This window comes from Dama dama, chromosome 4, assembly GCF_033118175.1.
Source record: "Dama dama isolate Ldn47 chromosome 4, ASM3311817v1, whole genome shotgun sequence".
Classification (NCBI taxonomy): Eukaryota; Metazoa; Chordata; class Mammalia; order Artiodactyla; family Cervidae; genus Dama; species Dama dama.
The window spans coordinates 44,691,381-44,719,180 of record NC_083684.1 but is presented as its reverse complement, the minus strand read 5'-3'; the positions used below and the strand labels follow the sequence as shown (position 1 = coordinate 44,719,180).

At 49.7% G+C, this 27,800-nt stretch overlaps 2 protein-coding genes across 2 annotated transcripts in view; one reads left to right on the top strand and one right to left on the bottom strand.

The window, feature by feature from the left end:
• The window catches only part of HYDIN (HYDIN axonemal central pair apparatus protein), a 501,386-nt gene that overhangs the window by 437,950 nt on the left and 35,636 nt on the right, over nucleotides 1-27,800 (bottom strand). The gene's annotated exons all lie outside the window — the stretch shown is intronic.
• CALB2 (calbindin 2) overlaps nucleotides 19,913-27,800 on the top strand; it is a 28,085-nt gene continuing 20,197 nt past the window's right edge. The window contains exon 1 of the mRNA XM_061135073.1: nucleotides 19,913-20,057. Coding sequence (XP_060991056.1) covers nucleotides 19,964-20,057 — 94 coding nt within the window. The 5' untranslated portion in view covers nucleotides 19,913-19,963. The remainder of the gene's footprint in view (nucleotides 20,058-27,800) is intronic.

Sequence of the window (27,800 nt, the reverse complement as noted above, 5' to 3'; positions counted from 1 at the left end):
CCATTTCTACTGAAATATTTTGAAGCAAACCCAAGAGTTGTCTTTTGTGAATACTTCAGTATATACCTTTAAATGATAAAGTCTCTTTAAAAGCATAGCCAAAACACAGATACTATCATAATTGGCTTAATTTCATCAAATATCAAACAGGTCTTCAAATTTTTCCAATTATTTCAGAAGTGTTTCCTTACAGTTGTTCTGCTCAAACTAGGATCTAAAGTTCCACATGCTGCATTTGGTTGAAATGGCACCCCTTCTAGTGTTGAATGGGATTTGGAGACTAAAAAATGAGTCTGACCCTTGCATTGCTATGGGATTGGTCATTATTCTAGGCTTCTGAGGTTTACAGATGTAAGAAACACAAATAGTGTGCACATGCGTGTGTATTTTAAGAGAAAATATATCACAAATCTAAAATATTTACAATTCAAATTTTAAATTACAGAATATTTCCTTGAAGTCTTACACTTACATTTGTATCTTTTCTCATGCTGAAAATCTTGGTTTCTAATAACATCATTTTACTTTATTTTACTCTATGTATGACAGAAAGTTTGAAACAATAATTATTTCTGATGATATTTCTACTGAAAACAGTGTAAGATCTATTTTTTTAGTTATTTTGTTTTTAGGATATATTCTACTGGGTATATACAATTATTGTGTTTTTAAAGTCCTATGAAATAATTTATCTTGGTGTGCCTCCAACTTGGTACACAATCAGGTTCCAGTGTTTCATGTTTCTCTCAATATTCAACTACTGTTATTTTCATTTTTCAGTTACTTCGTGGCTTTTTCCCCGTTTCTTCAGTTCATTTTGTTCTCTAATCATGTACAACATTTACATTGTTTCCAAGTCAAATGCACAGAAAAGGTACATCCTGAAAAGTTCTGCTTCGGACCCTGTCGCCTCCATCTATTTCTTCTCCCTTTATAGGTCACTAGTTTTACTACTATTATCATCATTTTATTACTTCATCTGTTACTATTAAAGAATGAATTTCTAAGTGCCAAAGACTACTTTTTAAATGGTAATCATGGAATGCTTTTTTTTTAATGAACAGCATTGCTATATATTTCTTTTAAGATCTCTTTTCTGAGGATTTCTGAGTGTTCAGAGTCACTCCCAAGAAGAGCGATTTACCTACTTTTATAAATAACAAAACAAGAAAAAGGATAAGAAATTTTTCCAAAAGCACACAGAAAATTCCACAAAGAAAGATTCTCTCTGGTTACTTCTTAGGCACTAATCCAGCCAACAGAATATAAAGACCAGCCCCATCTGAGACAGTCTGCTTCTCTAAACCTAAAAGCACTTGTGTGTTTTTGCAAGCTCCCTAGGTATTTCTAAGAAACAGCCCTGGTGGATAACTACCAACATAAGCCAGTGACAGCCAATCAGGCTTCTTTTCGTGACTCTTGAAGCAATTTGTTGTTGTAGGAACAAGTCTTGTATCCAAGGTTCAGGCCTGACTGCAAGAAACATTACCTGGTTTTTCTTTAATGCAACTTAGTCTCTACTTTGACCTCTCATCCCACCTGAGTAGAGATCTTGGCCAAAATGAGAATCCCAATTCCACTTCCCCACAAACTGGCATCTAAGTTCCCAGCAGTGTCAAGGTCTGAGAGTGGAGGAAGGCCTGACTCTGGCTGTTCCCTGTCCACTCAGGCCATCACCCCATCCACCTTCATCACTGATCCACACAGAAGATGGCCCAGAAAACTGACCCGGCCACGGGATCAGTCAGTTTCAACAACTCCTTAACCAGCTCAGATGCTACACCCAACGCACTGAAATCATCCCACTGCCCCCACTTTTGAAGGTCCTGCCTGCCTAGAATTACCATGCAGCCCTTTCTTTCCTGGGGCTCCAGAGGGAAATGGAGCACACATCACTGAGGCTCTTCATTCTGTAAACTGACCTGAGGTTCTTGCCACACCCTCCTGCCCTAACTAGGACTTGGCCAGGGAGCGGGGTGAGGGTCCTCTTCCCAGAGAGCCACTGACTTCTATGCACTTGTCTCTTCGGCCTCTGACAGCTGATGGAATCTATCTTTATTTAGACTGAGGCTGAAGAATTCTTGTTGCTAGTTATCCAGCATTCTCTTACCCTTTTTATCTATACTTGGAGTTCATTTTGCTCCCCTAAGGTCTAGGCTTTTGAACGCCAAAGTCCCTGAGGAAGCTCCACTTTCTTTTGCTGTTAAGTCCTTTTTTGGGGCTATCTCAGCACGTAATTCAGGGAGCACCATGTGAACTTATGCACAGCCTCAACAGCTGTATGCATACCCACAGCTGTGCATGTTTCAAAATATTGACCAGTCTGAATGGGGAGGAGAAAAAATGCCACAGGGAAATAACATTAGTTAATGTTTCAAAAATACTGTCCTGCCACTTAAGAAAGCTCCCAACAGAGGAACCCATGAGCCTGGATTGTTACTGCGAAGTTTGACTGAAACAGAATATGAAAGGTGTGTGTGACGTCATCCCCCTGTTTTACCATATCTCTTTCCCAGTCTTGCCACCTCGGTGCACCAAGGAACATCTAAGTCTGCCTCATCTGGGCCCTCTGGGATCCAAGAGGTCAAGATGATGAGGCCACAAACAGTGAAAGTCCTTAAAGACCCCTTCCCAAAGAGAGGGAAGTGCAGAGAGCTGGCATCCTGGGGCACTTGGGCAAAGTCAGTTCTCACTGGTAAGCGTCCAAACACCAGCACGATTCAAAAAGAGCCCCTTAAAAGTTATCTGATCTCTTGTCTGCTCTAGTCCCCAAGTTCCAAGATTCACCCAGTTACCATGGCAGCTGCTGCCTAATTCAAATGTTCACATTTATAGAAACTGGCTAAAGCATTTGAATCTAATAGGACTAGCAACACCAAGCAGAGAATGTCGCTCCTCCAGACACACAAGGATGCTTTATCCAGAAACCGTGGAAGTCCAGCCTTGAAACCAAGCAGGACCCTTCAGGATCCTCTCTGGTATACATGCCCTCCAAGTCCCCTGTCTCTTTAAGTAGCCAGTCTCTATAAATGTGAAGGCTTTCAGGCTCCCCCTGAATCTCATAAGTCTGAATTAATGATTTGGAAAGTGAACATGTTGTAACAAGTATAGCTATTGGGCCAGGAAGCTGGTAATAATTTAAACAATAGATCAGCCATATAGCAGTCACAGGACCTTTAGTTCCTCCCTGACAGACACAGATAACAACATTTGATTCATATTCCTAGGTTGTTTTTACAGAAACCAGACTCCCACCAAGTGAAAACTGCTGACCACAAGCACAGAGGCCACAGACCAGCTGGGACCAGAAAGTTGCTGATGTTGATTCCTCAAACATCACCTTTGCTATCTCAGCACCAACCAGTCAGAAGAATGTCCATAAGCTGGTCAGACACCCTGAAACCCACACCTCTATGTTGCTTTTAAAAACCCTTCCCTGAAAGCTGCTTGGGACTCAGGTCTTTTGAGCACTAGCTGCTCATTCTCCTAGCTTGGCACCCTGCAGTAACCACTGTACTTTCTTTCATCACAACCTGGTGTCAGGAGGCTGGCTTTGCTTCACATCAGGCAGTAACAGCCTGGGGGAAGAGCCTGAGACTCCAGGTCCTGGCATCGACTAACCACGTGACTATAAACAGTCATCCCCACCCAAGAGCTGTCCCCTGCTGACCCTTAAGGGTGCCTATTTTATTAGTAACCCACTCACTCAACAGTACTGAACACTTCCTCTGCGTTGAGCAAGGCACTGAGGGTAAATGGTGAGCATTGCTGTGTTCACTAAGGCAGGGTAGTCAGGGAGGCCAATAAGGACACAGTTACAGCGCAGCGCGAGAAAAGCAAGAACAGAAGCGTGGGGGCAGGGAGGCACCAGACTAGGGGAAGGGGTGCTGGGTACTTTGCAGGCAAAGCCTAAGCTGAGTCTCGAAGGCTGGGCAAAAGTTAGCTGTGACGGAGGGAGCAAACGGACAGAATGAAAGAGAGGTGTTCCAGGCAGAGTGAACAGCACATGCAAAAACCCAGGGATGGGAGAGAGCTTTCAGGGTGCAGTAAGCAGTTCAGTGCAGCTGTATGTAGCATGGAGAAGGAGGGTGAAAGAGAGGAGGAGAAATGTAGCTCAAGAAGAAAGCAAGGGACGAAAGGGCAAGTCCCTTGGTTTTCCATGGGCTTCCAGCTACTCAACTGCCCCTTAAAACCAAACAGCAAAGGAAGAGATTAGTTGAGAGGTGGCTCTGCATCTGGGCAAGGAGGGCCAGCGTCCCTGAGAAGACGGGCCCTGACAGGACAGAGCAGGCTAAGATGGTCACACCTTCCCGATGCCCATCACCCCAGCCAGCCCCAACTCCCGTTCCACCAAGGGCTGCCTGTCACCAGGATATTCCTCCTCCCTCCTGTCTCCCATCTCCTCAGAGCATCACCACTGTTTTGATGGCTGGAGCACACCTTTTCAACTTCTCGTTCATTCCATTCAGCTCTCCTAAGAGATAAGTAACAATTTACTGTACATCAGTTTGGGCTTGGCACTGTACTCAGTACTTGAAAATGCAAAATTCAGTCATCCCAAAAATTATGTTTAAGCACCTTCTATAAAGGCAAACAATGTAATTCAGATACTGGGGACATGGCCACAAACTAAGAAACTCCTAGCCCTCCAGGAACTTATATTCTCAGGATGGGGGAAGAGAGAGATGAAAGAAAATAGACATGTCATATGGCAAGAAGACATAGTGGTCTAAGAAACATACGCAGTAAAGTAAGAGAGAGTGATGGACAATGGATGGTCAGAAAGGAGGATGAAAAAAGAGGAACTGAATCACCTCATTAAAACTGCACTTAGAAAATATACAGTTCACGCTCTTCTCATCTGAACCAAGGCCTGAGAGAACTGAGGCAGTGCGGGGACCAGGCCAGATCAATGGAAGAGAATCCGATCATTGTAACTGTGACACGGAGAAGTCCAGCACTCTTGTTCAAACAATACAGACAGAGAAACTGAGGTTAAGTAACACACACACAGGGTCTCAAACCTTTCCCAGACAGAGCTGGGCATCAAACCCAGCTGTTCAATCTAAAACACGTGCCCCAGCTGCTCCCTTAGAATGTCTCATCAAGAAACTGTAGGTAAAAAAAAAAAAAAAAAGAAAGAAAGAAAGAAACTGTAGGTAACTAAGAAGAAATTAATAAGACTCCAACCTCCCCCATGTTACCCAAAGCCCCAGTGATTCCACACCTAAAACTATAAGGGGATCATCAAAGATGAACAAAGACTTAGCTACTTTATTTATACAAGCAAACTAACTGGAAACGATACCTTTTCCCTAGTAAACAGGAATTGGTAAACAAAGTTAGGATGCATGCACGCAAAGTGTCTCATGCATGGCCATTTTAAAAGACATTGTGGAAGAATATGCAATGACATGGAAAAATGGTCAAACTATGTCTTTGAAACAAAGCCATTTGAACAGTAGGATCCCATTTTTGTAATAAATAAATAACGTGTATAAGTATAAGCAAACGACTGGAAAGAATTAAACGAAAATGTTGATAAATCACTAACCCAGTGGATAGGATTGTGGGTGGTTTTTCTTTTTGTTTAGCAGCATTTACTACAATGAATATAAAATATTCTTGCTCAGGCAAAGTTTACATATACACAAACACACAGAAAGCTGGCCAGAAAGCTTCCTGGGCTGGTCGTCACTGGGTGGGACCAACCTGGGCTCCTCAAGCCTCCACCCTACTCCCCGGAGTGTATAGAGAGCAAGAATCTGCCACACCCCCATCAGAATCACATTCAGGTTGGAGGCTCTTATGTGATGCAGCTCCCTGACCTGACTAGAAAACTCAGGACGCAGTGACAGACTCACATCACTCCCCAACAAAGACTTCAGGACTCAAAGCTGGGGGAGAGCTCCAAGCCCGCGGGCAGACAGTGGTGGCAGCGCTCGGGCCAGGGTGCTGGATCGACAGGGTAATTAACACCTCACTTGTCAAAAAACCTGGTGCTATTTTTACAATCTTTCCACCTCCTAGTTTCACAAAGGATTCCAGGAGTCCTGTTGAGTGTGCCCAGCGCTTTAGGGAGGCAAATGAAATGATTAATGATTTAGTAGAAATCGCCCAGGACTTTAGAGGAGACACATCACCCCACCCTCACCCTGGAGATATGTTTGCTACTGTTCCTTCTAGAGATGGAGGGGGTTAAGTGAAACAGAACTTTCTCACTTGCACCCTGTTTCCTGCACCCTGGAAGGCACTTGCCTGGCCCCCACCAGCCCCCCGGTTTCAGGGAGCAGTTTCGCATACAGGCTTCAGAGCCAGGCTGTGGGCTCTGCCACTCAACAGCATGTAACCTTGGGCAGGCTACTTAACTTCTCTGCATCTCAGTTTTTTTGTTCATAAAAATGAGGATGTGGGGACTTCCCTGGCGGTCCAGTGCTTAAGACTCTGTGCTTCCAATGCGGGGGGGTGTGGGTTCAATCCCTGGTCGGGGAACTAAGATCCTACAAGCCGAGTGGCACAGCCAAAAAAATAAAAATAAACCCTCTCTGGAAAAAAAAAAAAAAATGAGGATGTGACAGAGCACCATGCTTCCAAGGCTGTTGTCTTTAGTCTAAGGTCAGCAAACCATGCAGCCCACATGCTATTTCTTTAAATAAAGTTTTATTGGTGCACAACCAGCCACATTCATTCACGGAATGCCTATGGGTACTTTTGAACTAGGACGGCAGAGGTGAGTGACTATGACAGACTCTACAGCCCACAAAGTTCAAAACATATATTAAGTATTTATTATCTCACCCTTTATGGAAAAAGTTTGCTGACCCCATCTTACATTAGAATCTCCCAGAAGTGGGACAAAGATTTGGGGGAAGTGATTTTTCAAGGCAATGCTGCCAGGAGAAACCAGTACCGAGCTAAGAGGAGCAGGACAGGGAAGGGAAGGAGCCAAGCCAAGGCGTGGCTGCAGGTAAAGCCCCAGCCTGTCGAGAGCCCGCGAGAGCACTTCCCTTGAACCTGGTGTGGTTCCGATGGCCCCTGAGGAAGGGGGCAGGTGTGAGCCGAAGCAAAGCCCACAGAAGCAGTCCCAGGCACAGGGCACTCTTTCAAGCACTCTGGGTACATTTCAATGCTGACTCCTTGCTGCGGTGGTAGGAGGTGTAAGTACACGATGCTCATGTCATAGCTGAGAGTTAGATGATGTCATCCAGGTGGGATGCTCAGTCCATCACCCGCCACGGAGGAAGCACTCACAAAGAGGTGCTACTGTATCCCAGGTCTGGTCGTGTGCTGAGTTCTGGGGCCACCGAGATGAACGAAACTAGTCTAGGAGAAACATGACGGGTCGCTGGGGGATCTAGCATGTAACTTCCACCAGAGCCCTGCGGAGTGGTCCCATCACAGAGGTGGGAGGAGGTGACCCTGGGAAGGACTCTTGAAGGAGAGATGGGAGCTGCCAGATTGGGGAACAAGCTTCCTGACACAGAACAGAACATATGCAAGGGCTTGGCCTACAGGGAACAACACACTGGCAACTGCAAGGACTTTGGTGGGGGTGGATAAAGGCTGAGTTGGGGGCGGTGGAAGATGAGGCTGGGGCCCGGAGGCCACACAGAGAGCAGATCTGAGAGAGTGGACAGCCGATGCAGATTTCAAACGGGGAGCTCTGCAGTTCGGCTGGGGTGTTGGTTTTGCAGGAATGCCATGAGAAAACCCCACAGAAAACCCGCTGTGTCCTCACATGGTCTATCCTCTGAACATCCTGGGTCTTTCTCTCTCTGTCCAAATTTTCTCTTCTTAGAAAGACACCAGGCTGGATTAGAGCCCACTCCAAGGGCCTTGTTTTAACTTAATCACCTCTTCAAAGGTCCTATCCCCACATACAGTCCCAATCTAAGGTGCTGGGGGTTCAAATATCAACATGTGAATTGGGGTGGGGGGACACAACTGACCCCATAGCAGTAAGCATTTCAGAAGGCTCTCCCTGGCTCTGGTAGGAGAAACCAGAGGCGACAGGCTGGGTGAAACCAGCCACTTAGAGCCTGAAGTCAGGGTGGCTGAGTCCGCAGTCTGCGGGATAGCGGAGCAGCGGTAGCCAAGCTGCACTGACCCTGCCCTCTGCCTGCGACTGACCTTCAGATCCAGGCTGCAGAGAGAAGAGGGGGACAAAACTATGCTTCTGCATAAAGGCAAGCATCTGGTACCCAGGGCACCAGAGCCCGCAGAGCAAGTGTCCAGGCCAACACATGCACAGAGCCAGCTGTCACCTGTCCCCTGGCCATGCCGTGGGGGTCTGACCTCCTGGGCAGCACCTGAGGGGAGGGGGCGCCCCCACTGCCCTGACTTGTTCACAGACTCCCAGTACCATCCGGCCATCAAAGACACCTTGTACCATCTGGGTTGAACGTTCACATCAGAAGCATTGCACCTTCTCTAACCCGCCCTCAGAAGTTCTGGGGGCTACTAGTGGGGGCTCTCACTGCTCATTCCTAGGTGGGTCCTTCCCAAGAAAGTTACTGATCTATTATACCCTATGGGCAGTGTTCTACAACTGTCATCCTCTGTCATCACTCATCTCTCTCACTCTCCCCCTCTCTCTTACTTTCCCCTCCTCTTTCCCTAACTCCTTCTCTCTCCCTGTCTCTCTCTCTCTCTCTCTCTCTCTCTCACACACACACACACACACACACACACACACACACAGGGTCAACAGTTCCCAAATTCCACCACTCAAAGACTTACTCCTTCAGTCCAATCTCCTGGGAGAAGGAGGGTGCAATACATTAAGTCACCAACACCTTAGTGTGAATTTATTAACCAGATTCTTCCTTCTGCCTCAGCCGGGCATTAAGAAAACACCAAGCATTTGAAGGGAAAGGTTATTGAAAAGAGATGGAATCATGGAGGGAAAGCAAATGTAAGCAAGAGTGAAGCATCATTCTCTTCTATCCAGCCTGGTGCTCTGAGTCAGAAGTCAGCCAACTTTTTCTGAAAAGGACCAGACAGTAAATGTTTTCAGCTTTTCTGGCCACAGAGTCTCTGCTGTGATCACTGGACTCTGCCACGGCAGCATGAAGGCAGCCACAGACATTATGTAAGTGAGTGCAGTGGCGGGCATGGCTGTGTCCCAGTAAAACCTGACTTACAGACACTGAAATTTGAACTTCGTATCATTTTCATAAAATATTCTTTAACTTTTCCCCATCACTTACAATGTAAAAACCATTCTCAGCCTGCAGGCCAGGCAAACATGGGAGATGGCTGGCTTCTGCCCGAGAGCTGTAGCTCGCTGCCCCGTGTCCTTCGTGGAAGACAGAATTTGCACGTTTTCCATCTTGTCAAACTGTCCTCTCCGCAAGGACGAGCCCGTGGTCATTCTTTGCTGCTCGCCATCCTTGCCTCCCTTCTCCAGCCCTCGAGAAAAAAAAATCAGCTCCTCGTTTGGCATGCTTTGTCTGTGATCCCTGGGGATCTGCTTTCAAGTGTGGAGGGGATGACAGGGTGACAAATGGGCTGGCATGCCGGCAAGCCACCAGCGGCAGACTGCTGACGAACAGCGGCCTCAGGTTCACGCCAGCTGATGGGGGTGGGCTCCATCTGCCTTTCAGCCCACCTCCGATGTTGTCAAGGCCTGAGGGTTCCATCTGCCACACTATGGGCCACTTTTTAGGTGCCTCTCCCAAACTACCAAAGGTATCTGTCGTTGTTATCGCATCTGACTTTAGACATACCACCCCCATTACTAAAACAGCAATCAATACTCACTGTGTCCTGGGTACTCGGTCTGGGCAGGTGCCATATAAACCTTCTATGCGTAATATTCCCTGGATGGACCAGGCTCTGTTGTAAGTGCTTGGCAAGTACTTAGGGCTCTCAGGAACCTATGACTTTAGGACTTTATGACTTTTATCTCATGGATAAGAAAATGGAGAAGAGTGGTGTTAACAGCACACCCAAGGCATGGAGCTGGTCGGGGCGGGGGGCGGTTCTATCTGACTCTAAAGCCAGTTTCTCTGTTGCCAGCTCCCCTGACCCTCTCTGTCTCACAGCCACACTCCAAGATTGTGTCATGATCCCAGTTCCTCAGATGTAGAAATATAAACCATGAGAAGTTCAGTCTTGGTTCAAGTTCATGCAGCTGATGAATGGCAATGGTAAAACCCTTTGTTAGAACCTCCGACATGCTGGAAATATCCTGCCCTCCTGTGAAAACATGCATTTCTAGATAGTGTCAGAAACCGGGGTCCTAAAGAGTGGGGCCTGTCAACGAGTGGTGAGAGAGCAATCTTGGTCATCTTAGTCTGAGAGTATGTCTGAGGTCTGACCTAAAAGCAGAGCCTGCAACAGGGATTCTGTGCAAGTGAGTTATTGAGGGAGGCGCCCAGGAGGAACCCTGAGGAGCAAGGGGGGAAGGTACAGGTTCAGCTGAAGTCTGGCCTCAGTCTGATCTCTGGGGAGCTCTGGAGCTCCCCAGTGGAGCTGGGATGGACCACAGAGTTCTCTCATCTTGAGGCAAAGGGCCAGACTGGGATACCCTGTATCTGTCAGTCATTGGTCACGGGTTGTCCCCTGGTGGGGATGAGGGAACATCTCTGGGCGAGGCGGCAACTCTCCAGAGAACAGAGCAGCTTTGAGCCCTAGCAGTCAATGCTCACAGCGGCCAGAGAGCACAGCACCCGAGTCAGAAGGGTCCTCAGCGGGACACAACTGTCATGTACTCTGGGCAAGTGACCCTGGAGGCCCTGACCTATCCGTCTCTGTGACTCCTGGAAAACCACATTTCCTTCCCTCCCCTCCCCTTTCTCCTCCTTTTCCTCCCTTCCTCTTGGACCTCCTCCTTTGTCACCATCCAGCACTGGCTGGGCTGCGCTTGGCCCCGGGCTCTGGCTCCCATATGAGACCATCAGGAATCACAGCCGGAGCTGAAGTTTCCAAGAAGCGCCCAGTGAGATCCTTCCGGCCTGAGCCTTCTCGCCAGAGCCCCATCCTGTGTTCCGCCTGTGAGGGGATCCCCACTGACGTGATGGGTGGGGAAGGCAGGGGACAAGAGCAGGCGGCTCCTCCTCCCCAGACGGTGCTTCAGCCCCTAGCAGGGTGAGCAGCTGCCCTGGAGGGTGACCTGCTGAGGCCTGCTGCCTGGCATTTGATCAGCAGGAGTTGCACTGGCCACGCTGGTACAAGGGGTCATTTCTAGGGCTTTCAGAGGGTTGTGAGTCTCTAAGTAGACAGACCTCCTCCTCCCTGCTGCCTTTCATTCATTCATTCATTCATCTGCTCAGCAATTATTCATTGAGCGTATATGGGCCACACACTGCTAAGCGCTGCAGAAAAGTGATGAACAAAATAGACAGGGTCCTCACCTCCATCCTAGTGGGGTGACAAGGAAGGACTGTGTGTGGTAAGGCCACAAATCACTCAGATAGACCCGCAAGGAAGAAACAGTTTCTCTATACCCCATAACTGGTTCAGTCTTCCTCAAATGCCTTTGCTCTGCCCGGCAGCGGGAGAAGGAATGGGGGAGCACACTTCAAAATTGCCAGTTTATGGAACTACCCTGCTGTTTTGCTCAGAAGGGTGCTTTTTAAGGAGTTGGTTTCTTTTGGAGAACATTCAGTCTTTTCCATCCTCTCCTCACCTCCATCTCCAGGGCAGTGTCTGAGTGTGAGGGAAGGCAGTGATACCTGAATAACTAACGGTGAGGGGTGGACATCACTTGGAGGAACACTGGGTCCTCCCTGCTGGCTGCTGCTCCTGAGTGGCTGGCCTGGTCTGCTACTGCCTAGACGGCTCTGATATGCCTGTCCTGTCGGGGGTGCAGCAGCCACTGCTGGGTCCCTATCCACCCCCTTCAGTAACCAGGGCTCCCACCTCACAGCTGCTAACCTGTCACACCAGGACCCTTCTCCAGGGATTGCCCTTGAGGGAAGGGAGGCGCCCATCTCCCCTGGAGAGGGACCCTGGCCAATGCCTACCTCTCCAGGGTCTTCCCCACCACACACCCCACACCCCCTATGCTCCAAGTCTACTAGTCTTCTTACAGTTCCTCCACCACGGAACATGGGGTTCAAATCCCAGGAATGCTCCCCACCTCCCTTCTCAGCTAACTCCCTCTCAGAATGATTTCTCTTAAACACTAGATATTTCGGGGACTGCTCTGATACAGTTTGCACTTCTACATTCCATTGTGTGGTTTGATCAATATTTGTCTTTCCCATTCGACTTGACACTCCTGAGAGGCGGGACAATTTCTGTTTTCCTAACCAGTGAATCCCTGGGGCCTACTACAGTGCCTGCCACAAAGCTGGGGCTTATTAAATATATTTTTGAGAGCATGAACAATTTTGATTTTAAATGAGCTTATGAATGAATGGAAGGCATCCCTTAGCTTTCAGCATTTCACTCCAACTCCCTGCTACATCCTGGAAAATCCTGGATGTGGGACTCTGCTGCCCTAGGCACTCTTTACCTATCCTTAGAGAAAGGATCCAAGCTCACAGTCATCAGGAAGTCCCCTTATGGCAGGAAAAGGGGAGCAGGTCTATTTGCAAATCGAGCCCAGAGCTCCCTGCCAGGTCCCCAAACAAAGGCCAAACCAGCCTCAGCCGGAGGCCCTGCAGCTTCAGGTTCATGTGCAGCTATATTTCCCTCCGCACTCCTCCCGAGCCTCGTCTTTCTCCATCTCCTTCACCCCGGTCCTTTAGTGATCTGTAATCTTCTGGAGGGAGGCATTATCAGGTCAGAGAAGATGAAGAGCCTCTTGTAGTTTCATAAAGCAAACTAGTAGATCCAGAATCCAGTTATGGCACTTTCTCAGTGGTCCAGGGGTTAAGAATCTGTCTGCCAATTCACACAGGTTGGGTCCCTGGTCCAGGAAGAGTCCACATGCCACTGAGAACTAAGCCCATGTGCCCCAGCTACTGAAGCCTGCACACTTAGGGCCACGTTCCGCATCAAGAGAAGTCACTGCAATGAGAAGCCTGAGCACCGCCACTGGAGAGTAGCCCACCACTCACCACAATTAGAGAAAAGCCCTCTCACAGCAACGAAGACCCACAGCCAATAAATAAACAGAATCCAGTTATTCTGAGATCCCGCCCAGTGATAAAGAGAATAAATGCAGCCAATATCTATCTACTCTGTCCCAAACACTGTGCAGAGTAATATACATGCATCGTTTTACTGAACCATTACTATTCTTCTCTGGAGAGTCTATTAGTGTCCCTATTTCATCGAAGAAGAAACTGGGGCTTTAAGAATTTAGAGAGAGCCTAGGATTCATCCATTCAGGAACCAGCAATCTATGTCCCACAGGCCACATCTGGCCCAGGGCATGTTTTTGTAAATAAAGTTTTATTGAAATGGAACCATGTTTGTTTACATATCATCCTTGGCTGCTTTTGTGCAGAGTAGCTGAGACAGATACTTTGTGGCCTGCAAAGCCAAAAATATTACTATATGGCCCTTTACCAAAAAAGTTTGCCAACCCCTGTTCTAGATGACACCCCCTCTCTGGGCTTTTTTACATTTGGACTCATTGGTCAGAGTGTTTTATACGTAGGTTTACTGCAAACACATCCCACTGTGTATTTGAGTTTTCCACATTGAGCACCCAAGCCTAGAGGTGTTCATTAATTCCACTGTGCCCACAACTCCCTCTAAGAGCAATAGCTCTTTCTCTGCACTGCTTCATGCCTCAACTCCCCTCACCCTCTTCTGACTGGATCCATAGCTAATGGGATCAAGGGGTGGGTGTCATTCACAGCTGGGCAGTAACCTATGATACGAATGGCTTGATTTTTTAAAAAGTGAACTAGACCAATCAGATCCTTCTCTTGGGCATTTAGGAAAGGGGAACTGAGAGACCCAGGCCACTAAGGGAAATGGAAGATGTGACTCTTGAGGACAAGTGGAGACCAGGTGGGTATGATACACAAGGAAAGGCAAAGCCACGAGGACATGTGCTGTGGGAGAGAAGAAGCCGGCGGAACTGTGCTGACTGTGTAGACAGAACCCTGGCAGGAGCGGCTTGCTGCCATAAGATAAAATGAGAGAGAGGGGTCTCGGTCCCTGAAGGTTTCCCAAGCCCAGGTCTCATGAGTAAAACTGTCCTCTTCTTGGATTATCAGCTAAGCTTTTCTTTGGTTACAAAGGAAAGAAAATCTCATATAGATGGGTTTAAGCATCAATGGGTATATATCAATTAATATAACTGAAAAGGCCAAGATGCTTCAGGTTCAGCTTAATCCAGCAGCTCAAATGATGTTACATACAATCCAATTTCTTGCAGTTTCTCTGCCTTGCCTTTTGTGATTGGACTTCACCCCCACTCCGTGCCCTTCCGCACCTTGGGCCACGCTAGACTCTTAGCTCATGGTGTCAAGATGGCTGCAGCAATTCCAGACCTCAGAGCTGCATACCAGTCTGCCATAGAGAGGGCATCCCTTCCAGTAGCTCCTTCCCATTCTGGAATGCGATCTCTTACTGCCTATTTTTGATTGCACTTTGGCCAAGCAGTGGGCTGCACTGACTCGATGAAACCCCCCTAGCATCTGCTTTCATTTTTCTCGCCTATAATAACAACATTGGAGTGTTCCTTATGTCCCAGGCCCTACATCACTCTTTACGTGCATTCCAACTCTTAATGTTCAGAAAGGTCAATGAGGAAGTTATTAGAATTATCCTTATTTTACCAATGAGGAAAGGAAAGTGCAGAGAGGTTAGAAGCCTTGCCCAGGGGCACATGGCCATCACGTGCCAGAGCTGCTGATTAGCAGCAAAACCAAGAGCTAAAAGGGGCCTGGGGGATCTTGGAGCCAGAGCTCTCAGCCTCTTCTGTGTCCCTGTCTGTTGGGGGAGGGTGTCACTCAACAGCCCCAGCTACTGTCATTCCACTTCGTATTGCTATCCTGGTGACCCAAATCCTTGGTTTAGAGGGCAGTATTTTGTCCACAGATTCTCTGGCTTCAGACCAAATTTACTCAAAAGTCCTGCTCCCACCTCTGGGTTCCTCTGGACTCTTTTCTCCCTCCACCTAATCCGTTTCCATGGAAACTGCTGGGCTCCTGCATCCCTTTCATCCTTATTTCTGGGAAGCAAGGCCAGCTCTCGGGCACCCCAGTAGCCAGGCCTAACCATTATAAAGACCAAAGAGGTAATATCTGGAAGAAATATTTCCAGGCAGAGGGAAGAACCAAACAGGGTTTCTGATTTTTTCCTTTGATGTTCTCCAAAATAACACCAGGTGCTCTGAGCAGCTCTGCCAATTACCTCGGCCGAGTGGATACTGTCTGGAACGCCGTTTGTCATCTGTTCTCCTGCATCTCACCATTTCAGTCAGCAGGCCTCCCTCCCTTCTTGGGGGTGCAAGTCTGGGGTGTGAGGCAGAGGGCAAGACTTCTTTCCAATCTTTGGTACTGGACTAGAACACTCACGATGCAGCTGGTGGCCTGGGGGTGCAAAAGGGAGGATGTACCCAGCTTGCCCCTTATGGAGAAGGAGGAAGCAACCATCAGCTGAGCGCCTGGGCATCTTAGGAACAGCAGACATGGCAAGGTTCCTTGCCACTAGGAGGCGCCCTGCAGCTCCGGAGGTCAGAAAATGGGAAGTATTTTGTAAGTACTGTCTTCCCCAGTGGCTTCCCGGAAGGCTCAGCAGATAAAGAATCCGTGTGCAGTGCAGGAGACACAAGAGACAAGGGGTCAATCCTTGGGTCAGACAGATCCCCTGGAGAAGGAAATGGTAACCCACTCCAGTATTCTTGCCTGGGAAATCCCAAGGACAGAGGAGCCTGGCAGGCTACAGTCCATGGGGTTTGCAAGGAGTCAGACATGACTGACTAAGCACATCAGGGCCTTGGCACCTGGTCCACAAGGTCTCCATATACCAGAGAAACCAGAGTGTTCCCGATATCCCACTCCTGCCAGGTCATGGTTGGGTGTTAATCTCTCTGAGCTTTGGTTTCCTTATCTTTAAAATGGGCCCAATTCTTGCACTGATAAGATAGCTGCGAAGACTTAACCAAGTAAGACACAGTAAAGCCCTCTTTTTAAAGTCATCTCAAGGTATCCTTGTGGTCCTCATCATCATCGTTATAAATCGTGTGGGGAGATTCTGGAAGAGTAGCAGAAATTCAGATGCCCAAAAATAATCACAAGACTCAATTTAGATAAAAACATAAAAAGAATTTTGTTTCTATAGTCACTGATTTCAAATATGCTCATTGAATCTCTTTCTTATTCCTGAGTAATTTCTGGATCCATGCCCTTCTTCTCATGTTCAGGTATTTAAACTTGGCCAGGTCCAGCTTAAAACTCCAGTCTCGCTCTTATTCAAAGCTCTCCTCCTCCTCCATTGCAAACTGGATGAGAGACCTGAGAGTCTTGGGTAGGGGCTGATCATGGAGAGGAAGGGTGGGCTGGCTTGCAGATGTCGCCTCCCTCAGTGAGTAGGGGGCCCAGGGCCAGGAGGAGATCTTAGCTCTCTGGTCAACTTGGGTTGCAGGAACAGTGGGCTGGTCTCTAGGGAGTTTGAGGGCCCCTTGCACAGTAGAATGAAGGGTTTATTGGAGCTGTTTTCCACTCTACCCTAGCTTCCTTCAACACCAAGAATCAACCAGGGGTATCTGGCTTCTGCTCCTCCTTTTCAACTCCATGCACCTTTCCCAGAAACCACAGTGACCTCCAGGGGCTGCAGAGAACAGAAACGGGGTAGGGTGTGATCACTCCCATCTTCCTTCCGGGCCCAGGACAGGACAGCCTGAGTCTTCAGACGGCTCTAAGTCAGACAAAAGCACCAGTTCTGTCTTCATGTGCAGACTCCAGAATTCTGCTCGGGGAATAGGCGGGCCTGCCAGTGTCCCCTTACAGAAGGCACCCCTCCTGACCTGGAGAAGTTTTCTAGAGTCTCCTCAGCAGAGTGTGGCTTCAGAGAAACCACCCATGCTGCACTCCCAGAAGACTAAGGTTCCTCCCTCTCCCCCAGGCAGCTTCTCCTTTCACAGCCCATGGCTTTGGTTGGAAGCAGAGGGCAGCCCAGCAGACAGAACACAAGACGCCTGGCTCGGGGGGAGGAGCTTTGAAAGTGGGGTCCTCAGCCCCTTGTGTGCTACTATTTCAGAACAACAAGAAAAAATTCCTAACATTCTATATTAATAATAATATCTACTTTTTAAGTAGTGGGCTTCCCTGGTGGCTCAGAGGTTAAAGCGTCTGCCTGGAATGTGGGAGACCCCAGTTTGATCCCTGAGTTGGGACGATCCCCTGGAGAAGGAAATGGCAACCCACTCCAGTACTCTTGACTGGAGAATCCCATGGAGGGAGGAGCCTGGTAGGCTGCAAACCATGGGGTCGCAAAGAGTCGGATACGATTGAGCTTACTTTTTTAAGTAAGCATTTATTGCTGCTAGGATTCTTGCTAACTAACTCCTTGAGTACATCATTTTTAGACCTTACACTAACTTTGCACCACCAGTATTATTATGACTTGTATTTCTACTAAGGACCAGAGAGGTTAAACAGCTGTAATGGAGGTTAAATAGCTAAGATCTCCTGGAGGAGGAAATGGAAACCCACTCCAGTATTCTTGCCTGGAAAACTCCATGGACAGAGAAGCCTGGTGGGCTACAGTTCATGGGATCACAGAGTCAGGCACGACTGAGCACAGGTCTCAAAGTAGGTTTTGCACCCACATCTCTCCAATCCCAGAGCAGGGACTTGTAACTACTAAACGTGACTGTTTCTGCAGGACTCAGCTTGGGGACAAAGGGACTCGCTTGGGCTCTGCCACCCCTCCGGGGCTTGTATCTGGGAGTGAGGGATGTGCCTCCCAGAAAGAGACTCCAAGCATGCACGAAAATGAACAATGCAGGGCTGTCCCAACGCTGCGTATGGAGGCCACTGTGGAACGCTGCAGTCATACTCAGGACCTCTCCTAGTCAGGCCAACATCTTCCCCCATCTCAGCAGTTCTGAAAAGTAGGAAGCATGAGTTCCACTCTCTTTCTCACCAGGAAGACTGAAGCAGCAAAGATGTACTTGGTTTGGCTCTTTAGAGAACCGGAGATGAGATCTCTCGTCCCTGTCTGGGCCAGGGGAGGGCACAGGAGGTGAGCCGAGGAGCCCAGATGACAGTGGCAGAGCCGAAAGGGGCCGGCAGCACAGTGTCACGTTAAGAGTCTGGTTCAGCATTTCCTCCGTCTCACTCTGGTGTCAGCCTCTCTAGAAGCTATGAGCCCCCTCAGGGAGGGATGCTGGCCAAGAAATTTCTTGCCAAGCCAACTGCCTCTGATATCCGTCTCCACAAAGGGCAGCTGGAGTGTGAGCTCATTTAATCCTTGAAACAATTCTTGCGAGGTAGATACCCACATCCCCATGTTTTAAAAGAGAATAACTGAAGCACAGATAGGTTACATAATTTGCCCAAGGTCACACAGCTTATTCTGGGGTTCAGATCCAAGCAGCCTGATTATAGAGTGCCTGCTCTTAACCTTTGAACAATCCTACCTCCCTAGACCCAGCGGCTTTGGTGAATTCCTCAGCCCTTCACCAGACAGCATGGGGGCAGAGGGTGCATACAGGCCTGGAAAGCTGGCTTTTTATGACAACTTCTCTCTCTTACTCTGTTCCTGCAAGTAACTCGAAACACTTTTGTGCTAGGCAAAAAAAACAAAACAAGTGGTTTTGGAATCTTCATTGTGTTGCCTGTTTCAGGCTCACTCAGGGCTCATCCCTCCCCTAAGGGGCAGACTGCCCCGCGGGCTCCTCCCAATGCTCCTCTCTCCCCTGGTGACCTGCTTTTCCTTCTCACCTCCCATCCTCTGCTCTCCCTTCAAAAGGCAGTTCAGCTAACACTCATTAGCACATGCTAATGAGCATCAATTCATTTCTCAGTCACTCAGCGGGAGAGGCGAGAAAGGTGGGGACAAGCTGCCACTCTGGGGGTGATGGTCCACAAGGACAGCGCAGCCCCCCAGGCTCAGGCCCCCGGGAGAATGGGAGGGAACCCAGTTCCCAGATGGGGAGACCTGTCAATATTCTCGGGCTGTACCCTCAGCAGCTGCCTTCATCTCTGAGACCTGCATTTTCAGATCATTCCTAGGTCAGTGTGGGACCCTCTGGGCCCACCAGCCTCAGCAAATCCCCATGATGCGCATAGGTGGGCGTTGGCTAAGACCTGGGACAGGAGGATCTAGTTCATGGACAAGGGCCTGTCCCAGGGGCTAGTGGGCATCAGAAAGTGGAGGGAGGTACCCAGGTGAGGGCAATCAATGGAAGCCCCTCCTCCGGTCCCTGGGGGTCGCTGGACCCTCCCTGGGGGTCGCTGATTCCAGCCAACCCCAGTAAAGCCTAGAGAACCTGGGCTTTTCCCCAAGCTTTGGCCATTAAGGGACCATGATAGCAAGGAAAGAAAGCTGGGCAGGGCGAGTCATTTGAAGCCTCAAGTCCCGCCATCAGAAAAGCGGTCCCTGGTCCTCCTGCTGCGGAAGGGTCAGACGAGACAACGCATGCCAAAGTCCTAGAGAAGTCCGGAGTGCCAGGGCTAAAGATCTGTCAAGCTTTTATTATTACTACTGCTGGTGGTGGTGGTGTTACTACAGTTATTTATTATTGCCGCTGCTAGTGAGGCTAAGTGGTGGCTATTCTCAAGATGATCAGAGAGAGGGAGAGGGGAGGCAAAGGCAACCTCTCCTTTGCACTTGAGAGCCTTCTCCCTGTCCAGGTCCAGAGTGGTCTCAGCACAGACAGGTATCCCCACCCAGAAAACCCCTGCAGAGCCCCTGGGCGGCCGCCGCCCCGCTGAGACGCAGGCCGATTCTCTGAGCGCGCGCGCCCTCTGCTGGCTGCGGGGCGCGGGCGCAGCCTCTGGATTGTATATAAAGGCAGCGTGGCGCGCAAGACCTGGCGAGTGCCGGAGCGGAGCCGGCGCGCAGGGAGAGCGCCGTGTTGCCTGAGGTCTCTGAGCGGCTGGCCATGGCTGGCCCACAGCAGCAGCCACCTTACCTGCACCTGGCCGAGCTGACGGCGACCCAGTTCCTGGAGATCTGGAAGCACTTCGATGCAGACGGTCAGTAAAGCTCCAACTTGTGTGCCCGCTCGCCCCCAGGTACCGGCAGTGGAGGGAAGGGGTCAGTGATGATGTGGGCAGGTGTTAGATTGCGCCCAGGGCATGTTTTGGCCGCAGAACCTGCTGAGGTCGGGGTCCTGAAGACACGTCGCTGCCCAGTAACAACTGTCAGGAACTTTTCTCCCCTGACAGAGCCCACCGGCTTTTGCAGCCTCATCCTGGGCAAGTTGGGGCTTTCCCAGACAGGACGGGGTGCTGGCAAGGCTCCCCGAGACTCCCCCTGCCATTTTATCTTCCCCCACCTTCCCCTTCAAGGTAACAGCCTGCCTTCAGAGGCTGCAGCCACAGGTCTCAGAAGCCCACTCATTTCTTCCCCCAAGTTCCCCTTTTGTTGAACACCAGGTTAGCCAAGTAGGTGTCCAGAGGGCTGGGGCAAGCTAGGGGCTGCTGAAGGGACACCCTTGGCCTCCCCAGCCTGTTTGGTATGAGGAGGAATGGAGAGGACAGCCAGGCAGTGAGCATCCCCTGGGCTTCCTCTGCCATTTTCCATCCCTCACCGGCATGCAGGTCCCACTCACAGCAGCAGTGGGTGTGGTGGGGGGCAAGCTTGGGGTGCCAGTCTGACGTGTTCTTTCAGGGTGCTATTCCTGGGTGCTTTGGGTGACTCCTTCCTTCTCTGGGTCAGGGGAGGCACCATCTTAAATGCCTCAGTGACTGACTCTCTGGTCTGTGTGGTCTTGATACTGACTAACCAAAAACCAAGGGCTGGACTGAATGACCTTTGGAAGTTGGCTCTGGGGATTCCAAGGGTCTAGGATGGTCTGACTCAGGCATAAAGGGAGGTCCCCTTTTAGAGGCTTCAGATATCACTAGAGACTTTTTTCTCTATCACTCCCCTGGAGAAGGAAATGGCAACCCACTCCAGTATTCTCGCCGGGAGAATCTCATGGGCAGAGGAGCCTGACGGGCTACAGTCCATGGGGTTGCAAGAATCAGACACGACGTAGCGACTAAACCACCACCCCCACCCCCACCCCAACTTAAGTGATCCTATTTCCTTCTCACAAGTCCTGCCTGGGGTGGGCATCTGAAATGTCCTGGTATCTCACACCACTGGCAGGATGGTGGTCCAGGGTGTTTATCCTGGGACTGAGAGCAAAGGGGGTGGGAACCAGAAGGAGGATCAGGTGGAGGGTGCCTCCATTTTTCTCCCTTCCCTTTCTTGCCTCAGCAGGGTGGATGGAAAGGTGGCTAAACAGGTACCTTGCACCAGAGTGCTGTAGAGAGGCAGGGGTTAATAGGTATGATGATGAGTGAAGTTCTGTTCCCTGGGAGCCAACAAGAAATCTGGGGGTGAGAGGCCGTGTGATCTGCCTATGAATTACTGGAGGAGGAGGGTAGATTGTTAAATCTGTAAAATGGGGCTGAGGGGTTGTGTCTCCAGTCCATGGCTGGTGCCATAAAACTCCCTCGGGGGCAAGGGCTATGAGAAGACTGTCTCATATTCCAGGTGACATGACAGTCCCTTAGGCTTCTCCTGCCAGTTTATCTGCACCGGAGACTTGCATGATTCAAGGAAAGTTACCAAGTGGCCAAGGTTATACCACCAGCCTCCTGCCAGATGAGTCAGCTATAAACAGAGGACTCCACAGTTCTCCTCTCCCCCTGTTCTCACAGGGACAAGCAATAGCACTTTCGATAATCAGGCAAACCCTCACACTTGTCTGAGACTGTGTACTTTTCAAAACACAATCACACCTTCTTGAGCTCCACACAGAGAGGCTCTGGGCAGATCATGACTCTCCTCATGCAGATGAGGGAACAGACATGAAGTGTGACTTTTCTAAGGTCATGCAGCAAAGTGGCCCCTGGCCAGTGCTTATATCCCCACTCTGATTTCTGGACACCTGCTTCCCCTGCCATTCACTCACAGAAGAGCCCCTGACCCAGCCTTGGAGGCGATAGGCAGTTCCTTTAATACTAGAAAGGGGTCCTTCGCATGGCTGAGCATAGTTAAGCTAGCATGAGGCCAAAGAGTCATTAAAGACTCCCAAACCATTGTGCCTCTGGCTCCCTTCTGCTCCTCCATGAAAGGGAGCTAGATTGCTTCTTGGTTCGTTGTCCCACTTGGCATCCCATTGCCCTCTCTGATCACTGCTTCGGGGAAGTTCCAAGGGGGGACCATGGACCTCACAGAGAAGGAAGGCACAGGAGATTAAAATGCCAGAGATGGTAGAAAATGATGCTACAGCCAAACTGAAATTCCCCTAAAGGACCCAGAATTATCCTGTGGGTCACCTTGCTCTGGATCTTCGCTATCTGTCCCCTCCTGAACTGTCAAGGCTGCCAGTGAGCTTTCCTCTCATCCATGAGGTGCTCCCTGCCCTGGCCGGGCCTCCTCTTACTAACTCTGGCTTCTGTTTTTATCTTGGGGTTCTTCCCGACTCTCCTGCCACTCAGAGTTAAAGACCTCTGGGCAGACTCAGCTCACCAGGTCCCTGGAGTGAGCTCACTGGAGCCCAATTAGTCCCAGCCACTAGGGAGCATTGACCCGCCCCTGCTGGACTCTAGTAAACAGAGACCAGGAGTCCGGAGGAGAAGCTGGACTCTGAGGAGAGTGAGGATGAGGCAAGGGATCTAACCCTAACTCGGCCCATTTCTAACAAGGAGGAAAAGCCATCATCCTGGTGACTTTGCACAAAGAGAGTATCTTTAAGACTATCATCAGCCTTGTGGTGGAGAAAGGAAGGAGCAGGTGTCTGGAGAAGGGGAAACTGGGACTCAAAGAGGCACCATGCTTTTCACAATACCACATCGCAAAGTGAGAGGGTGGGGGACCCAGGAATCCTCTCCTAGTCCCCCTCCCCACTCCTCCTCAGTGGCCAACCAAGGTCATGCACTTGGAAGGGTCCGGGTATCATCTCTCAAAGGCAGAGGTAAAGAAGACAGCAGCCGAGCGCACTCTGTGAGCCTGGCTGAGCAACCTTTACATGCCCTACATGCCTGAGTCCAGAAACTGTTGTTTCCTGGTCACTTCTTTGTCAGAACCTTTCTCACTGTGCAAGATTCAGGCTTCAGAGAGATGCCCAGTTCCAAGCTGATGCTGGCCTGTCTGTGGTTCTGACCACCCTGCCACCAGGCTCCTATTCTGCTGACCATCAGGAGGGGGTCTGTGAGGAGCCAAGATCTGCCCTTGGCCTTTGCTACTCTTTGGAAGCTGATGCAAGTGTGGGGATACTTTCTCTCCCAGAGGCCAACAGACATTCACAGGTCAACGCAGGGAATCCCACTCATCCCAAGGAGCATCCTACAAGGATATACTCATGCATATGCATAAAGCTATATGAACACAGGGGTCTATTACCAAGTTCTTTGGGATACTGAACTTTTGAGAAAGAATGTGCTTCCCTAGGGAAGAGGAAAATAAATCCTCTAATCTATACAGTGGAATATTATACAACCAATGGGACTGAGATGGGGCTTTTATACTGACATGGAAAAACATCCAAGATGTATTACCGACATTTTTTTTTTAATTGCAGCATGACACTATTATAGTATGAGCCCATTTTTACTATTAATGAAACAAGTATGATGGAAAATATTAGAATGAACATAACAAAGGTGGTCTTCTCTGCAGAGCAGATGATGTCAAAAAGGCATTTTCTTTAACTTTTGATGTTAATTTCTATAGTGTTTTACAAGAGCCTGTGTTTCTTGTATAATTAGCAAAATAATAAAAAGGGTCAAGAAGAAAATAATTTTATGGGCACTGCCCCCCAAAAGAAATACATCTCTCTCTCCAGGTGCGGGCCTCTGCCCAGAGTTCTCTAGGCCTCTGTCTGCCTCCAGATGGCCCTGGTGATGCGGGAGGCTCTCAAAGCCTTGCATAGGGCCTGAGCCTTGTTCCATATGGTGTGGCCACAAGGACTGAAAATTGCTGACAGAGAGGACCACCAAGAACTAAGGAAGGCCCTGCCCAGTCTTCTCGCCTCTCTCCACAGGGGTAATAACAGAAGCATCCTCCCAGCCCACCCCCTACGGGGAACACTGGCTGGCCGGCCGGAGAGTGGCCAGGCCAGCTCTCTGTCACCCATGCGCGTGTGTCCCTGATGGGGGAGCTGAGGAAAGCTGAACAGCAGTGCCTCTCAGAGGCGGAGAGAGGCCTGGGCAGTTTGCACTGGGATTCTCAATGAAGAAGGCTTTTGAAATACTGAAAAAAAGACCTCTGTGCATAAAATAGGGCTTCCCGGGTGGCTTAGACGGTAAAGAATCTGCCTGCATTGCAGGAGACCTAGGTTCGATCCCTGGGTTGGGAAGATCCCCTTGAGGAGAGCATGGCAACCCCCTCCAATGTTCTTGCCTGGAGAATCCCCGTGGACAGAGGAGCCTAGCAGGCTGGAGTCCATGGGGTCACAAAGTGTCGGACATGACTGAGCAAGTAAACACAGCACAGTGTATGGAAGAGATAACTAACGAGAACCTACTGTCGATCACAGGGGATTTTACCCAATGCTCTGCAGTAACCTCAGTGGGAAGGAAATCTAAAAACGGGTGGATGTGTGTGTAACTGATGCACTTTGCCGCACAGCAGAAGGTAACACAACAATGTAAAGCAACTATACTCCAATCAAACTCGATAAAAGGGAAAGGAAGACTTGCCCAGAAAGGGTTCCAGAGTATCCTGTCCCTAGGCGTTTACACAAACACGACGGCTGCTACTGTGCCACACGACTGTGCTGTTCGCGAGCTGATCGTAGGGTTTATAAAAATGACTGCTTCTTGGGACATTGAGTCAGAGGGGTCTGATACCAGGAGGGAGCCAGCACTGTCTGAGGGTGGTTTTCTTTTAACCCTGTCGGCATTTCTCTGTGGGGTCCACGTGTCCCATTTGTGCCTGAGGTGGGGATTTGAGGTTCTTTGGGAGCAGTGTCCTGCCCCACCTGGGTAAGCCCTAAGAATAAGGCCCCCACCCCACCTCCGCTTTCACCCCCAAGTCCCCTGTTTGTTTTGCCTACAGCGCCCTTTGGTGTGGATGTCCACAGCGTACCAGCCCTGCACAGGATGCCCTTTGGACTCGTGCCCCGTGGCCCAACCTCTCCCAGGGTGATGGTGCCAGCCGAGTTGGGAGGCAGCTGTGTCTGAGAAGAGCTGGGGCTCCCCAGGGAGGCAGCTATGGGGACGTTTGCACAAACAAGACACTTCAGCCTGCCCCGCCTCACCAGGGCAGCCATCAGCGATCCCGCATCCCTGCCCTGCTCGCCTTGTTTATCTCCCTCTAGACTTGAGTCGTTTCAGTAGCTGAGCCCCTGGGGGAGGTTTCCAGGGCTAAGGAGACCTCTCGGGGAAATCTCTTCTACTACCCAGGGAGCCAGAATTAATAGAGCAGGCGTGCAGCTCTTCAAGAACGGAGCCTCTCCAGCTCTGACCCACGGGGCTGTCCTGGCAGATTGCATCAGACCCCAGCTCTGCCCAGCCAGTCCCAGCTGGGCCCTCTGCCTCCCCTCCTCTCTCGCCCAATCTGTCCCATCCTTCTGGCCTCCACCCCTGGGAGCTGGCCCAGCATTAGGCTGCCAGATGTCCACAGGTTCGGGGGACCCGACTCCAGAGCTAGTGTTCCAGAAGCAGCTCAGCGCAGAAACACAGATAAAGTCAAGTGTCGGAATATTCACCCAGAAGCTGTGCACACTGGGTTCTTCCCCCAGGAGCCTCTGGGAGACGTGTGTCCGTGTCTTTCTGTCTGTCTGTGTAAGACTGACAAAGGGAGAAACCAAAACAAAACAGAGATATGGTCAGAGGTCATCCCTGGAGCAAGTCAAAGGGAAACAGGCTGTAAGCTGTGGTTCAGTCTCTTTCCCCTCAAACTCCCTCTCTCTAACATGAGGTCCACAGCACCCGTCTGCTTACCTGGCAGGGTCCTGAAGACCAGATGGGACAGGAATTGGAGAGCTCTTTAAATGATGTACACCGTGCAAAGGCATATTATTAATACTGGGGCAGAGCCAGGGAAAGCCCATTTCCTGCCACAAAGGGTGAGATGTGTCCCAAAGAAAACCGGGGCTGAGGGTAGAGGGTTACTTGCCCTTTCATAAATTTGAGCTCCTGACAGGGAGCCAGGAGGCATGGCCTTCTGGATGCTTTCTTGGACAGCTAACTTGAAACTGCCTAACTGCCCTCCTTGATTTCCTTAAACAGAACGAACACAGAAAAATGCAGATTGGTGAGCACTCACCGCCACAGCCCCAGGTCCATGCTTCTCAAACCGGAGCATACAGGAGGGCTGGTTCAAGAGCACATTTTCGGGCCTCACTGCCAACAATCCTGATTCAGCCAGTCTGGGGTTGGTTAGAAATCTGCATGTCTAATAAGCTCCCAGGTGATACTGACATCATCAGGCCCTGATCACTCTCTGAATAGTGCTGTTCTAGGCCACTCTTGTCAAAAGAGGCGCCTTAAAATGAAACCCTGGTCTACCACCTCGGGGTTCACGCCAGCCCTCCACCTCAACTTCAAAGGTGAACCAAAGGCCTGAACCTCACCCAAAGGCATGGCCTCTCTAGGGAGAAGAGCTCACATTCAAAAGCAGTGGTTCTCAAATGTTCGCGCTCCTATGTTGTTAAAATGCAGATTCTGATCAGCAGGTCTGGGGTGGGGCCTGGGCTTCTGCATTTCTAACAAGCTCACGTAATTCCAGTGTTCCCATTCCACAGACCACACTTTGACGTCAACCTCTCATACTCCAGATCTGCCAAATTAGAACTTCCATTCTAACAAGCTCCCCGGGTAATTCTTACATACCTTAAAATTTGAGACAGGCCGCTCTAAAGCAGTCCTTAATCCTGACTACACCTCACAGTTGCCCAGAGAGCTTTGAAAACATGCCAACAAGACACCCCCACCCCATTAAATCAGGAGCTCTGGGGGTGGGGTCCAGGCAATGGTGCTGGTTTAATAGTTCTCTGGGTAATTCTAATACCTAGCCTGGGCTGAGAACCAGGATTCTGAAGCTGAGCAGTAATGCTGCAACTCTTTGGGCCAAAGGGTGTATAGCCATGGATTGGTTGGAAGACCTTAAGAGCACAGAGCATAAAATGATGCTTTTAAGTTATGTGAGATTTTACGTTTTCCAGAATGCTGTCACAGCTTTGTGTTGTATGGGTGTCACAATGACTCTATAAAGTTTTAAAAAAAGCATAAGTAGTTTTGAGCATAAACAGTTACAGCCGTTTTAGAGATCAAGAAAGATCAAGAGTTCAGAGAGACTGACTGGCTCAACATCACGTGAACGGTCACAGAAATGGTGATGGACTTAGAGCTCTTACTCAGGCTCCTCTTACCCGTTCAACTCTCAGAAAATATGTATACACAAAGGTCAGTGAGAAACAAACCCCTTTCCACCGTGGACAGGGCATTCTTCAGTCAAGGTTTTCCAAGTGTCTGTGGTCAGATTAACTGTAAAAAAGTGCTGACTCACTTCAAAATTTGGGGAAACCGAGGTAGGGTGGTGGTGAAGAATGGTAGCCACGCTAGAATGAGGAAGGAGGCAGGGTCCCTGGCTCCACCCAGCCCCCTCCCTAATGTTCACAGGGTGTGGCCTGATATGGAGATTAGAAGGGATGGTTGTTGTGTTAACCACATCCTTATCAATGCCAATCCACGAGATCTGTGGGGTGGCCAGCCAGCCCACCCCCATATCAGATGGTCATAGGAAAAGCAAACCCCCTGCCTAGTGCTGAAGTCCTC